This window comes from Grampus griseus (genome assembly GCF_964374135.1).
Source record: "Grampus griseus genome assembly, chromosome: 1".
In the NCBI taxonomy this organism is placed as follows: Eukaryota; Metazoa; Chordata; class Mammalia; order Artiodactyla; family Delphinidae; genus Grampus; species Grampus griseus.
This window is the reverse complement of record NC_139017.1, coordinates 84,607,968-84,622,258: the sequence shown is the minus strand read 5'-3', so window position 1 is coordinate 84,622,258 and position 14,291 is coordinate 84,607,968. Positions and strand designations below refer to the sequence as shown.

At 35.1% G+C, this 14,291-nt stretch overlaps 1 protein-coding gene across 7 annotated transcripts in view; it reads right to left on the bottom strand.

The window, feature by feature from the left end:
- Positions 1-14,291, bottom strand: part of ST7L (suppression of tumorigenicity 7 like) — a gene marked incomplete at its 3' end in the record, with an annotated part of 150,993 nt that overhangs the window by 129,819 nt on the left and 6,883 nt on the right. For 6 of the 7 annotated variants that reach the window (XM_082648131.1, XM_082648129.1, XM_082648132.1 and 3 more), the window contains 3 exons: positions 9,508-9,562; positions 6,533-6,648; positions 320-398 (listed from right to left, as the gene is read on the bottom strand). In XM_082648131.1, coding sequence (XP_082504257.1) covers positions 320-398; positions 6,533-6,648; positions 9,508-9,562 — 250 coding nt within the window. The remainder of the gene's footprint in view (positions 1-319; positions 399-6,532; positions 6,649-9,507; positions 9,563-14,291) is intronic. The other variant, XM_082648130.1, reaches the window with a different exon arrangement.

Genomic DNA, 14,291 nt, shown 5'->3' with positions numbered 1-14,291 from the left:
AATGAAAAACAAAATTAAAACAGGTGGCTTAAGTATTTTAGTACTCTTTAATTATCAAGTATTATCACCAATCAGATCAGCATTCTCCTTTTTATAAAGTATTTCTAGCATAATTTCTATTCAAAAGCATAGATAAGTTTACAATTTCAGAAGCAAAATACAAATGTCAATGAACACTGCAAATTTTGTCTTTAGTATACAAAAAGAGAAAGGGGACTATTAATGACTCCAAGTATCTTAGGAACAGAAAAAAGGAAACAAAATCACTTGCCTGGGTTTCCTTCAAAACAAACTTATTTTCCATATATTTCAAACTTACTCATTGTTTAATTCTAAAGCTTGATAGGCTGCTTTGATTCGAGCTGGAGGATTTCTTTCCCTCCATGCCTTCTGCATAACTGTAGGAAAAACATTTCAAAAAGTAGATGATATGGTAAACATAAAGTATCTCATGCAAAACGTATGAAGAATGAGTTAGAAGAGTAAACAAAGATTTAAATAACATGTTCTTAAACATAAGAAATAAGAAATTGGGGTGATGGCTCACATTAACCTCATGAGAAATTTACATTAAATTTGGAAGCTTCACATAAAGTGGAAATTAAAATATTATTTCTCTGATTTATATGAATAATAACATAGATGGTACTTAATCAAGTTAATTACGTCATTATACATGAACGTTTATATATCTAAATGCATATTAAAATTGATATCAGATTATAATCTATGAATTATTCTAGTTCCTTTATCCTCTTGAAAAGGTTCTATGGAACTGTTAAAAATATACAAAAAAACTTAAAAAACACAGTATTTTTTTAATCAATGATTCAATCCATGAAGAATGTTTGAATTTGCATTTTGTATAAAAAGGGGGGTAAAAAGGAATTAACTTAGACTATTGTATATTTATGGAAAATGTCAGTCTCTACTAAGAGTCAAGAAAAGCCTGAATTAGGATATCTCTGGAATAACAATATTAGTTTTGCTGTCATTTACTGCACTAAAATTAAAATTTCACACTAAGCAAAGTTTCTTAAAAATTAAACAAACAGGGACTTCCCTGGTGGTCCAGTGGTTAAGAATCCACCTTCCAATGCAGTGGATGCAGGTTTGACCCCTGGTCAGGGAAATAAGATTCCACATGCCGCAGGGCAACTAAGCCCCTGCGCCGCAACTACTGAGCCCACGCGTTCTGGAGCCCACACGCTACAACTAGAGAACCCGCACACTCTGGAACCTGAGCACCACAACTAGAGAGAAGCCTGTGTGCCGCAACAAAGATCCCATGTGCCGCAACTAAGACCCGACCTGACGCAGCCAAATAAATAAATAAATAAAAATTTTTAAAAAAACTAAACAAAGTAGATCCATGAAACTATCTGGCCTATTTCAAGTTTGATAAGAAAAACAGAGAATCTATGAATGTTGCTTTTGGAACAAAACCTACAACTGTCCAGAAAGAATAATGTGGAAAATGTTTGAGTTTTCCTTTGGAAACAAAATATTAGTCTTGGCTTAGAAAAGGAGACAATATATTCTACTTGGGTAACAAAAATACATTTCTCACATCAAACATGTCACCAGCTAGCTGACAGCTAATGCTTCCTGAACTTGACAAATTGATGCAAGTCAGCACCCATTTGATAATAACCAGGTAAAGAATAACATTTTGCTTAAACATTAAAATATTACATAAAAATCAAGTATAATATTTGACTTGCCATTTTTGATGATGAGGCTCTCTTCTATAAGTTACATGATATTTTCAGGTTAAATTTTGACACTGAATCTTTATTAACAGTTTAAATGGTTATTTGGTACTCTAGCATATTAAGTAATACAGTAATTTATTTAACCAGTTCTCTTTTGATGGATAATTAATTTTTTGCTAATATAGAAATATTGTGATAACCATCTTTCAACATCTATCTTTGCAAACCTGACCAAAGAATGGATGGTTTTTATTTATTTATTTATCTATCTATCTATGTATTTATTTATTTATTTATTTAGCGGGATGTGGGCCTCTCACTGTTGTGGCCTCTCCCGTTGCGGAGCACAGGCTCCAGACACGCAGGCTCAGAGGCCATGGCTCACGGGCCCAGCTGCTCCGTGGCATGTGGGATCCTCCTGGACCGGGGCACGAACCCGTGTCCCCTGCATCAGCAGGTGGACTCTCAACCACTGCACCACCAGGGAAGCCCTGTATGCATCTTTTAAAAGATTTTGGATATATATATCCAAACTCCTCTCAATGAGACTGTATTAATTTACATTTTTTCAGGCAGTGCAGGAGAGTGACTATTTCCTCACTCCCTTAACAACACTGAGTAGTATCAATCTTTGCTAATTTAAAACATGAAAACATCTCATTTGCATTGGCATTTCTTCTATTTCTAGTAAGGTCATCTAATCCACCATTAAGCATTTTTTCTTATTCTCATGTTTTCAAATGCTCTATCCAGCCTTATTATTCCTCACAACCAATGCATTTCTAAGCCAATGAGGAAAGGGGAAATAAAGTAGAGGAAGGAATATACTTCCTTCTAAAACAAGGTTTAGGAATAACTTAAAGCAATATGCTCATTTAGTATTCAACTGTCCTCTTTAAGAATACTCGATATGCTTAAAAAATAACACAAGCAGTTTAACAATTCAATCAAAAATTTATCTATTTTTCAAGTTAAACACTATTCTAATAGGCTAAACAGCAGAAGAGACTACCATTCAATCCAAGACCATGGGTCACAAATATAAATGCCTTGAGACCAGGCAGAAAACATAAATGAGTGAACTAAAAGCACATGCACTGTCTAAGAGAGTCACAGCTCAGGTCTAACTAATTACTGCCAAGTGGAAATGCAGGTCCATATTTCCCAACTTAAAATTGTAAATCTGGAGTTTAATGTTAAATCTCCTGATTTTTTTAAATGTTGAAAAAAAAAACCAAAAACATGAAAGCAAATTAACCAAAAAAACACTGCTGGCTGGCCCTGAGAATATGTTTGTTCACTGTCCTAAATAAACAAATCAATAGAATAACAACAAAAATCTACTAACTTAGGGCTTCCCTGGTGGTTCAGTGGTTAAGAATCCGCCTGCCAATGCAGGGGACAGGGGTTCGAGACCTGCTCCGGGAAGATCCCACATGCCGTGAGGCCTGTGCACCACAACTACTGAGCCTGTGCTCTAGAGCCTGCGAGCCACAACTACTGAAGCCCGAGCGCCTAGAACCTGTGCTCTGCAACAACAGAAGCCACCGCAATGAGAAGCCCACGCACCACAATGAAGAGTAGCCCCAGCTTTCCTCAACTAGAGAAAAACCTGCATGCAGCAATGAAGACCCAGCGCAGCCAAAAATAAAGAAAATAAAATAAATACATTTATTTAAAAAAATCTACTAATTTAGTAATTACTGATGACAAGAGTCAAGAGAAATTTGTCACATCACACGTATAGGCACGTTTATCTTTTTTTAATATAAAACTATAGACATAAATCATTATCTTTATGTGAATATCTGAAAAGATCAATATGGAACCAACAGTCCATTTCTGGATTATCATTTGTGGATAAGGTTTAGTTCAGTCTTTAACTGGGATTATGCATACCTCTAGAAGTACTACATGAAACTTTGCAAGGACCAAAATGGGACACACCGTTTTAAGAGAATCAATTTCTAAAGCTTCAGCTATATATGACTCTTTCCTATAACTGATCTACCTGAAGAATGTTCACCTGATTGGTCTGTCATGCTGGTTTTCCTTTCCTAGCCAACATATGCTCCCCGACTCAGTGCGTCCCCTAAAGATATATTACCTTTTCCTACTTTACAAAAGAAAAGCTTACTTTTCACCCATCCTGAATCTTTCCAAGGTAAGTTGCCCTAGAATGTAAAGATCTCCATGTGCCTCAAGGGACAATTCAAAGTTTGGGTTTGGGAGGAACCATTTTTAATCAAGGAACCTATAATAGGGATTTGTGCCATTTACTTACTTAACAGTGAAGCTCAGCATTAGAAATAGAGTATTCTGGCCCCTGGAATTTCTGAATTCAAGTATATTGTAGAGTGGGGAGGGAGTGATAATTTTTATCAGTTCCATTTATCAGCACCCTTTCTCCCCTTACTATCAAAGCATGCATTGCTCCTAAGGGAAGGTATCCTCATAATAAGGCAAATAAAGCATTAGTAAGGGATAATAAAGGCAGTGGAATCTTGTTTCGGCCAAGTGATAAGCTCACGGGCAAGGCTTTAAGACTTATCTATCTTTCTATCTTAGAATCTGAATTCAGAAGAGAGATGGTTGTCATAGGGATGCATGTTAACATGTTTATTTGAATTAAAAAATGAAGTCAGACTTCTCTGTCAGAAAGTAAGTCTGATTTAGTTGACAGGAAGGAAAATGAGAACTCACCCAGCCAATTAAGTTATATGGAGGACTCTTTCCAAAGTTGGAAGAGCCAAATATGTAGCTTGAAGGATTTGACAAAAATATAAAGTACATGATTCCATTTAGAACTTTATGATCAAAAGAAACTTAAATTTAAAAAAAATTATACAAAAACTTTATTGTGGAAAAGTATTTAAGTGTGATTAAAAAACTCTCAAATATAAAATAATTATATTATAATAAAATCATACAGAGGTGTGGAATGGATATGAGTTCAACAAGAAAAAGTACTTATATAAAATTTACTGCTGTTAGAGTATTTGTTCATGTACTTTTCAATGGATCATGGTGGATATCAAGTCATTAGATTCCTTGAAATACATTCAAATATAGAGTATTTTAGTGTTATTTTTAAATGTCTATATTTATAATATGTTAAAAATTACATTCTTTGCAATTATTTAACCTTATGATGTCAAGTTAAAAATGTGTGAAGGGATACATAGTTTTTCAAAATTCTTTTAGGAGCTATGTGAACAAAAATGTTTTAAGACCACAGCTTTAGTGGATAGCCATGGCTGCTACTTGAAAAGCCTGCCAAGGTTTGCAATTCTGCCCATGAGAGGGAGGTGAAGCCTTAATATCCACAGTCACCTCAGTCCTCATAGTTAACGTACAATACTGATTTTCCACTGCTGTTATTTCCTTAACATTATACTTTTGCCATTAATGTAAACATTAAGCACATAAACATACAGCAATTCCTTTTTCTCTGATTTGCAATTAAACCATTTTATGTAACCATACCAAAGATCCTTGGGTTTCCTGCTACTACAGATGCTGAATAATTTAATACAGCAGAGATATAGCACAATGAACTCACTTCAATGTTGGAAAACTGGCTGTTTTTCAGACCGTAACTGTTGGTGATTTTCTTCTGCCTATCAATGTGATGAGTAGAAGCAGTAATAGTATAGTGGTTAAGAGCTAAACTTGAGCTTGAAACCCAGCTTTTTCATTTATTAGCCAGGTGATTTAGGAAATGTTACTTGTCTCCCCTTTGCCTCAGTTCCTTTACATTTAAAATGTGGCTGATAATAGTACCTATCTCATGAAGTGATTGGGAAGATTAAATTAGTATCTTTATATAAATTGCTTAGAACAGTGCTTGGCGCATAATAAGTGTTATACAAGTGTTAGCTATTATTACTGAAATTGCTTAAGACATCTGTGACACCAAGGCTATTCATTCATTCATATTTCCATCAAAGAATAAATATTAATATTTACAGTATATCAGGCAGTGTTCTAGATGATAAGGATTCAAAGATGACAAGTATAGTCCCTAATTTCCACAGTTTCACACATTATTAGGGAGGACAAACATTAAAACAACATGATAAACCAACAAGTAAGTGTTTACAGTTGAATAAATTAACTAAAATTATTATAAAAGTGAGGTTTTGACTAAGTACTGTAGAATTGCAGAGATCAGGGAAGCCTTCCCAGAGAATGAGACTTTTAATTTTGAAGGATAAAAGTAGAAGCATAGATAAGGTAGGAGAAGGCAGTCGAAATAGTTGTGATAAAGATCCCTGTCTTTAAGCCAAACATTTAAGAGTTTCTATACTCACTTCTACAGAGAAGATTAGAGAGAACTAAACACAGACATTTCTATGATCTTCCACCACTTTATATGCATCTCTGACTTATGACTGGAATAAAATATACCCCATTTTTCTCTACATGCTGTGCCCCAATGTTTAACTTTGCCTTATTTTTTTTTTTTAATGTGTAATTATAGGTGTTAACTTCCCCAACCAAAACTGGGTACACTGTTCTCTGTATAAGCAATTGCTGTATTCGATCTGAAAGGTTTTCTAAGTAATAAAAGAAGCAATTTAATTAATTTTTGTAAAATACTTTAAATTCTATAAAGAATTTAAATTTCATCTTATAAAAGACAAAAAAGTACGATAACCTAGTTTACAATCATAATTAGTTTCAATTTAATCTGGGTTTCTTATCAATGATGCAAACTCCAAGCCAAATAACTTTGTATAATAAATAACTCTAAAAAACTTTAAAAATAATTTTTATGACTACTGTTTACCCCAAGAACAGATTATGACACATACCTGTGTCTGAAGGACGTAAAAAGTCCGTGTCACAGGTGAAAAAGGTCTGATGGTCCTGAGCTGACAAATTCATGTCATAGTATGTAAGTGGCTCTTTACCAGTCACCCAAGTGTATCTTTACCAAAACACAATAAAATATGTAAATTGAACATGAGAGAGCATCTGTCTGCTACAACAGATACTTTTTAAAATTCAAAAATATACTGCTACAAATCTTATTTCAGGATGTTTCAAAAGCTTATTATAATCAATAAAGCAAAAGAGATAACCTATCCAAACTACTCAGAGTACAATAATAAAACATCAAAAACCAAAACGGAAAAAGTAGATTATTCAACAAACAGTGCTTCAAAATTGAATTTGAAGATAAAACAATTTGACTTAAATATATACTTTTTTAAGTATACTTAAATAAATTCTCAGTGAATTAGAATTAAGTATTAAAAGTAAAACTACAAAGAAACTAGAAAAAAACACAAGTGATTTTTTACTAGATGTCAAGATGATAAAGGGTTTTCAAAGCATAAAAGCAAAAAAAAAACTTCTTTCAGATTTTACTAAATTAGAAATTTTACCTTTCATTTCCCCCTAAAACCCTCAATTATTAATAGCAGGTAACAAACTGTCTAATAAATACATTTTAAAATATCCAATCTCATTGGTAATTAACAAATAGCAAATTAAAATAACTAATTTTGACTATTCAACTATAAAATTGGCAAATATATATTGTCAGGGGTGAGATGGGACTCACACATATTGCTGTTACAAATATAAATTGGTATTTACATTTCTTTTTCCAGAAATCAATTAGATAATATCTATCAAGAGCCTTAAAAATAACACCTAGTTAGATGATGGGTATATGGAATTCCATTATACCACTCTCTCTACTTTTGTTTATTTTTGAAATTTTCCACCATTAAAAGAAAAACTTAAAGGGGGGAAAAAAACTGTTCACACCTTTTGATTCAGTAATTCCAGTGCTACAAATCAACCCTAAGGAAATAATCATATATGTGGCTAAAGATTTATATATAAAGCTATCCCTCTAGAGTAAACGTTAACAGTTAAATATAACCTGTGACCTGGATAGGGGAGCAGTATGTATGGTACCTCCATATAATAGAATACAGTACAACTATTAAAAATCATGTTTTTGAAGAAATTCATGTTTTGAAGAAATTCTGTGGTAAATTCACACATAATGAATTTTATATATTATGATGTTCAAGTTTTGTTTCTATATATGCGTATAGAAGAGAGACTGGATGGAAATACTAATAGCAGTTATTACTTAGTGGTAGAAAAAGGTGATTTTTTACTTTCTTTCTCATACATCTTTTTATTTTCCAACTTTCAACAATGAATATGTGTATATTTTATAATCAGAAAAAGCATTTTAAAAGCACATTGTGGGCTTCCCTGGTGGTGCAGTGGTTGAGAGTCCGCCTGCCGATGCAGGGGACACGGGTTCGTGCCCCAGTCTGGGAAGATCCCACATGCCTCGGAGTGGCTGGGCCCGTGAGCCATGGCCGCTGAGCCTGCACGTCCGGAGCCTGTGCTCCGCAACGGGAGAGGCCACAACAGTGAGAGGCCCGCGTACCGCAAAAAAAATAAAAATAAAAATAAAAGCACATTGTGTTATTTATATACATGATCAAAGATTTTAAGTTATTTAATTGTATAAGTTGCCTTTAAAGTTTCTATTTAAAGTTTTTAGCTATTTTAGGAGAAATTATCATGAAGAAAAAGGAAAAAGCAAATCCTTGTTCATTTAACAAAGTTTGGTATACTTTCTAAAATCATAAAAAAAATGAACGATCTACATTAATCCCAAAATGATTTAAAGCAGCTAAAAAACACATGCACAGTATCAATAACTTAAATTAGCAGTAAATTTTAAAAGACTCAGTAAAGTAAAACAAGGATTGAGCCATAAAATGGCTCATACCAAAGAGTTCTATACACTTGCTAAAGGTTGGCTACGATATGATTCCAAGCTTCCTAGAACCACAATGATTACCAGTGCAATTTAGACTTTTACATTAAGACAAACTAATCATTCAAAAAAAGCATTAAGAGTTCGTTATACTAAGATAAGAAATTTCTCTTTAAGATTTTCATGAAGTAGATACTATAAGATAACAAGAATAGCCTAAAAACTTTTTAATAAACACAGTGAGAAGTTCAAGGACCTGTTTCTTGCAGAATCCCTTAATATAAGCTAATGGCATCTATCATAAAAGCCTAGCTTTGGCTTCCCAGGATGTGACTGTCCTACACTATCAAGTACTTACACACAGGGATTACTGCTAAATTATTTTGTATCCCCATCATTTTGCATAGTGCCAATACATAGTAGACATAAACTGTTTCTTGTTCAATGAATTAAATAACATGCCCCAGTCTACCTCCAGGTAAAACACAGCCCTTTCCAAAACAAAAGTAAAGTATCTTTGGTCATAAGTTTTTCAAAAGTCGTTTTCTCATTTAGAATAAAAACCAGAAGAGAAATGGACACAATAGTGTAGCTAGGGAATGGCAATACGAAATACAGTATAAAAGTATTATGCTCTGTACTGTTGCACAAATGAAATTTATATTCACATTCAGATTGATATTTTCTAGTGAATCGTCAAATAAAGTTTGCAATTGAGCACATGTGCACAGGAATATGCTGACATTTGCAATTTTTTCTCTATCTCATGAATTCTTTGAAAAGGCTTTCTGCCATAAACCAAGAGCCAAATGTATACTTACATCACAAACATATGGTTTGAAGCAATGTTTCTCATGATTATAAAAGTAAATATAGTCAAGATGCTGCCAATTAAACCTTGGGCTAATCATTTTACCTTATATCAGTATCTCCAACCAGAAGAGCTGTGATATATTTGTAAAAATAAATTTTTCCATAATACTTTTATTCTAAAACCAATGCCATAATTATACTGAAAGCAAAATGTAATACCTCCTATATTCTGCTCCTCTGAAAAGATTTAGAGGATTTCTCCATACCTTGCATTCTAAAAAACAAAGAGAAAAAGGGGGAAAATAAGACAGTTTAATCAAATGTAGTTAAATCTTAATTTGGTCAACATGTATAGTCACTGTATGCTAAGTACAGTGCTAGCCACATATAGCACAAAGATGAATAAGGCATGGACCACCCTGCTGTCATGCAGTGTACAACCAAATCTAGTCATTCCCTTATTTCTGTCTCCATAGCATTTGGTTCACAATTCAAGTACCACACTTACCATATTACAATGTGACTATCTAGTTTTCAGTTTCTCCTTTAAAATATAAGCTTTTAAAACTTTGCTCAGGGGCTTCCCTGGTGGTGCAGTGGTTGAGAGTCTGCATGCCGATGCAGGGGACACGGGTTCGTGCCCCAGTCTGGGAAGATCCCACATGCCGCGGAGCGGCTGGGCCCATGAGCCATGGCCACTGAGCCTGCGCGTCTGGAACCTGTGCTCAAAAAAAACTTTGCTCATTTTGTACTTCTGGAACCACAGCATTTGGAACTAACTTAACTGAATTAAGTGTAGCATGAGAATTAGTTATGTAAACTATCACCTACACTGTGTGATAAGTGCTATGATAGAGATATATTTTGTTCCAAGAGAAAAAAAGGAAGTGATTAAGTTTGCTCTGGAGAAATTAGGGGAGACTTTAGAAAGGTTGTGACATTTAAACTTGAACCACTGTAAAAATAAGTAGAAGGTTGCCAGATGAAGAACATTCTAAGCAGAGAAGTATGAGAAAACCACACAGCATACTTAGGTTAGAGTACATGGTAGAAGGTGAGAGGGAGAGCTGTAAATGAGGCTAGAAAATAGACTGGGGGAAATTGATGAAGGGGCTTACATACCATGTAAAGAGTTTAGACATTATCCTTAGTCAATCAGAAGCCATCAAAGGTTTATAAACAGAAAAATAACAAATATCAAGACTTTGGTTAGATCAGCAGTTCTCAAAGTATCATTCATGGAACTGCAAAGTAACAACTCGTTTCATAATAAATGCTAAGACATTGTTTGCCTTTTTAACTTGTTGATTTGAACCCAACCCTGAGAGTAAGGGCGTCCTTAAATTTTGTGCCCCAAGCACCTGACTTAACCTCACACTAGTCCCAGTCCTGCAAAGTTGGGCTAATGGTACAACTCAAAGGTTGGTAAAACTGCTGGTACTTTAAAGTAGTGGTCATTGGATTCCTCAACCCCCACTCCAGTAAACAAGGCAACCAAATATGATGGTTGTCTCCAGTATAAGCAATTGTTTTTTGAGCTGGACTGACCTTTTTTTTTTTTTCATGGAATCTCACTTTTACTTGGAAGAGTCACTAACAGACAAATTTATGATTATTCAGACAGATACCTGGCAAATATTTTCTCAAAGTTGAACAAAGTGAATCTGTCAAATTCAAGGAAGAAAAAGTAGCATTTGCTGCCAATGATAAAACTTGAGCTTTCAAGTACATACTAGAATTTTGAAAAACTTGTATCAGTTACCATGAGCTTGACAATTTCTCAACTTAAAGGCTTTCCTGTGAGATTAGTGGTGATATTAACAAACGTCATTTTAAAAAATTATACAATATTTCAATATTTGGAAGACACGTATAACTCAGGGAACGAGTATTTTCCAAATGGCCAATGCATGATTTATAAAATTATTCATAAGTGAAAGACCCATTCAAAATGGGACACCAAGGGATTTTAATGTACAGAACATGGCAAGTTAACTGATATAGCTTCAGATTCCACATTGCAACTAAACTTTAAGAAAGTACCTCAGTAAATTTTGGTGTTGTATTGAAAATGAATATCCACAACCTTCTGAAAGGTTATTAAAATACTTTTCCCTTTTGCAACTACATATCTGTGTGAGAACAGATTTTCTTCATAGATGTCAAGCAAAACAACATTTCACAACAATGCAGAAGCAGATATGAGAATAAGCAATTTTTTATTAAGCTAGATATTAAAGAGATTTAAATAAATGTAAAGAAATGGCAGTCTTCTGATTAAAATTTTCTCGTTTTGGAAAATATAATTATTTTTCATGATATGTGTATTAGTTCAGGCTGCCATAACTAAATACCATAGATTGGGTGACTTAAACAACAGAAATTTATTTTCTCACAGTTCTGAAGTCTGGAAGTCTGAAATCAGGGTGCCAACATGGTTAGGTTCTGGTAAGAGCTCTCTTCCTGGCTTACAGATGGCTGCCTTCTTCCTGTGTCCTTACATGTCTCCTCCCATAGTGGAGAAAGAAATTAATCTCTCTTCTTCTCCTAAGGCTACCAATCCTATCACATTAGAACCCCACCCTTACAACCTCATTTAACCTTAATTGTCTCCTAAAAGTCCTGCCTCCAAATATAGTTACATTAGAGGTTACAGCTTCAACATATGAATTTGAGGTGGGGGAGAGACACAGTTCAGTTCATAGAACTATGTTAACATGCAATGGGTTTCCTGTTATTTTAAAAATAACAAATAAATATTTTTTTAATTTCTGTTTTAATTTCTAATATGGTAAATATTGGGGACATAATCAATATATAAACAAAAGCTCTTGAGGTCCTCAATAATTTTTAGGAGTATAAACGATTCCGGAATCTAAAAAATTTGAGAAACACTTTTTTACATAGTAAGGGGAGAGAATGTACTAAAAGGAGAAGTATCATAGGCAGGGAAACCAGTTAGGGTATACAGCAATAGTCCAGGAAAGAGATATCTAAGGCCTACATATGGGACACTGAATGTTGAAAAAGAAGGTAAAATAGAGTCAAGGTAATTTTTGAGGGGAATCAATAGCATACGATGAGGGTCAATAGTCTGGAGAAGGAAGGGGAAATAAAAGAGATATAATCTAAAACAACTCAAAGGTTTCTATTTTGGAAATTAATAGATTTTAGGATTATGGAAGGTACCTATTAAAAGAAGATAATTAGCAGTTTCACTTTGGACAGAATGAGTTTAGGGTTGCTTAGGGCCATCAAAGGTGGAGATTTCTAGCAAAGAGTTAGAAATGTGGGTCTAGAACATAAAAGAGAGCTTGGGGACAGAAAGTTAACATTGGTTCTCCCAATACATATGTCTGTGGATGATAATACTATAGAAGGAGATGCAGCTACCCAGGGAGAGAAAGTGGAACCAAAGGAGAACTGTGACTCACTTCTGAGGTCAATTCATGCATCTCTTCTGTGAAACATTTTGTGGCCTTCCTTCCAAGAATAACTGACCATTCCCTCTTTTCATCACCATAGTATCTTCCATACACTATATAAAAGTATCTTTTGTATCTTTTGCCATCACTTATTTATATGTCTGTATCCTATACTAAGCTGGAATGTTCTTAAGGTTATCTTCACTTTCATTATGCAATGGTATACTCAATCTCACAATAGGGAATAAGACTGTATAATGCATTATCGTTATAATTATTTACATACTGGACTCTGAGCTTCTTGGGGACACATCTATGTCATATTCACCTTTTTTTTAAGATTTATTATTTGTTTATTGATTTATTTATTTAATTTTTGGCTGCATGGGGTCTTAGTTGCAGCACGCAGGATCTTCGTTGTGGTGTGCGGGCTTCTCTCTAGTTGCAGCATGCGGGTTTTCTCTTTAGTTGTGGTGCACAGGCTCCAGGGCACATGGGCTCTGTAGTTGTGGCATGCGGGTTCCAGAGCGTGAGCTCTGTAGTTTGCAGCATGCAGGTTCTAGTTGAGGCGCGCAAGCTCAGTAGTTGTGGCACGCAGTCTTAGTTGCCCCGTAGCATGTAGGATCTTAGTTCCCTGACCAGGGATCGAACCCGTGTCCCCTGCACTGTATGGTGGATTCTTTACCACTGGACCTCTAGGGAAGTCCCTCATATTCATCTTAATATGCCTTATTCTTAAGAGTTCTGTAATTATTTCATGAAAGGGGAGAAAGGAGTAGGGCAGAGAAAATTACCATTATTCCTTCCCGTACTCCTGAATGGCTGCCAACCTCATCCCTACTAATCCTGGTCAACACCCACTCAAGCTTTTTTTTTTTATTTATTTACTTATTTATGGCTGCATTGGGTCTTCGTTGCTTCACGTGGGCTTTCTCTAGTTGTGGTGAGTGGAGGCTACTCTTCGTTGCGGTGTATGGGCTTCTCATTGTGGTGGCTTCTCTAGCTGCGGAGCATGGGCTCTAGGTGCGCAGGCTTCAGTAGTTGTGGTGCGAGGGCTCAATAGTTGTGGCTTCCAGGCTCTAGAGCACAGGCTCAGTAGTTGTGGTTCACAGGCTTTGTTGCTCCACGGCATGTGGGATCTTCCCGGACCAGGGCTCAAACCCGCGTCCCCTGCATTGGCAGGCAGATTCTTAACCACTACGCCACCGGGGAAGTCCCCCACTCAAGCTTTAGGGCTCAGTTTAGAGAGTTCTTTCTTACAGACTTTCCCTGATCACACCTAAAAAGTGCCAGCAACTGCACTCAGGTAGTATTTTTCTACTAAATTAATATAACCCTAGTGGTTAGGCTTACTGAACAAATGAGACATTATGACATTCTGCAGAATTAACTCATTTGTATGAGTTAACTGTATGATTATAACCTATACCAAATGAAAGAAACAATAATCCAAAAATGTGATTTCTATCTGGCTTCAAATATTTTACTTTCCTAATTGCATAATTACTAGATACATATAGAGGAATAGTCTACAGTTTATGTATGACAACAGATTATCCATACAAGAATAACAGATTT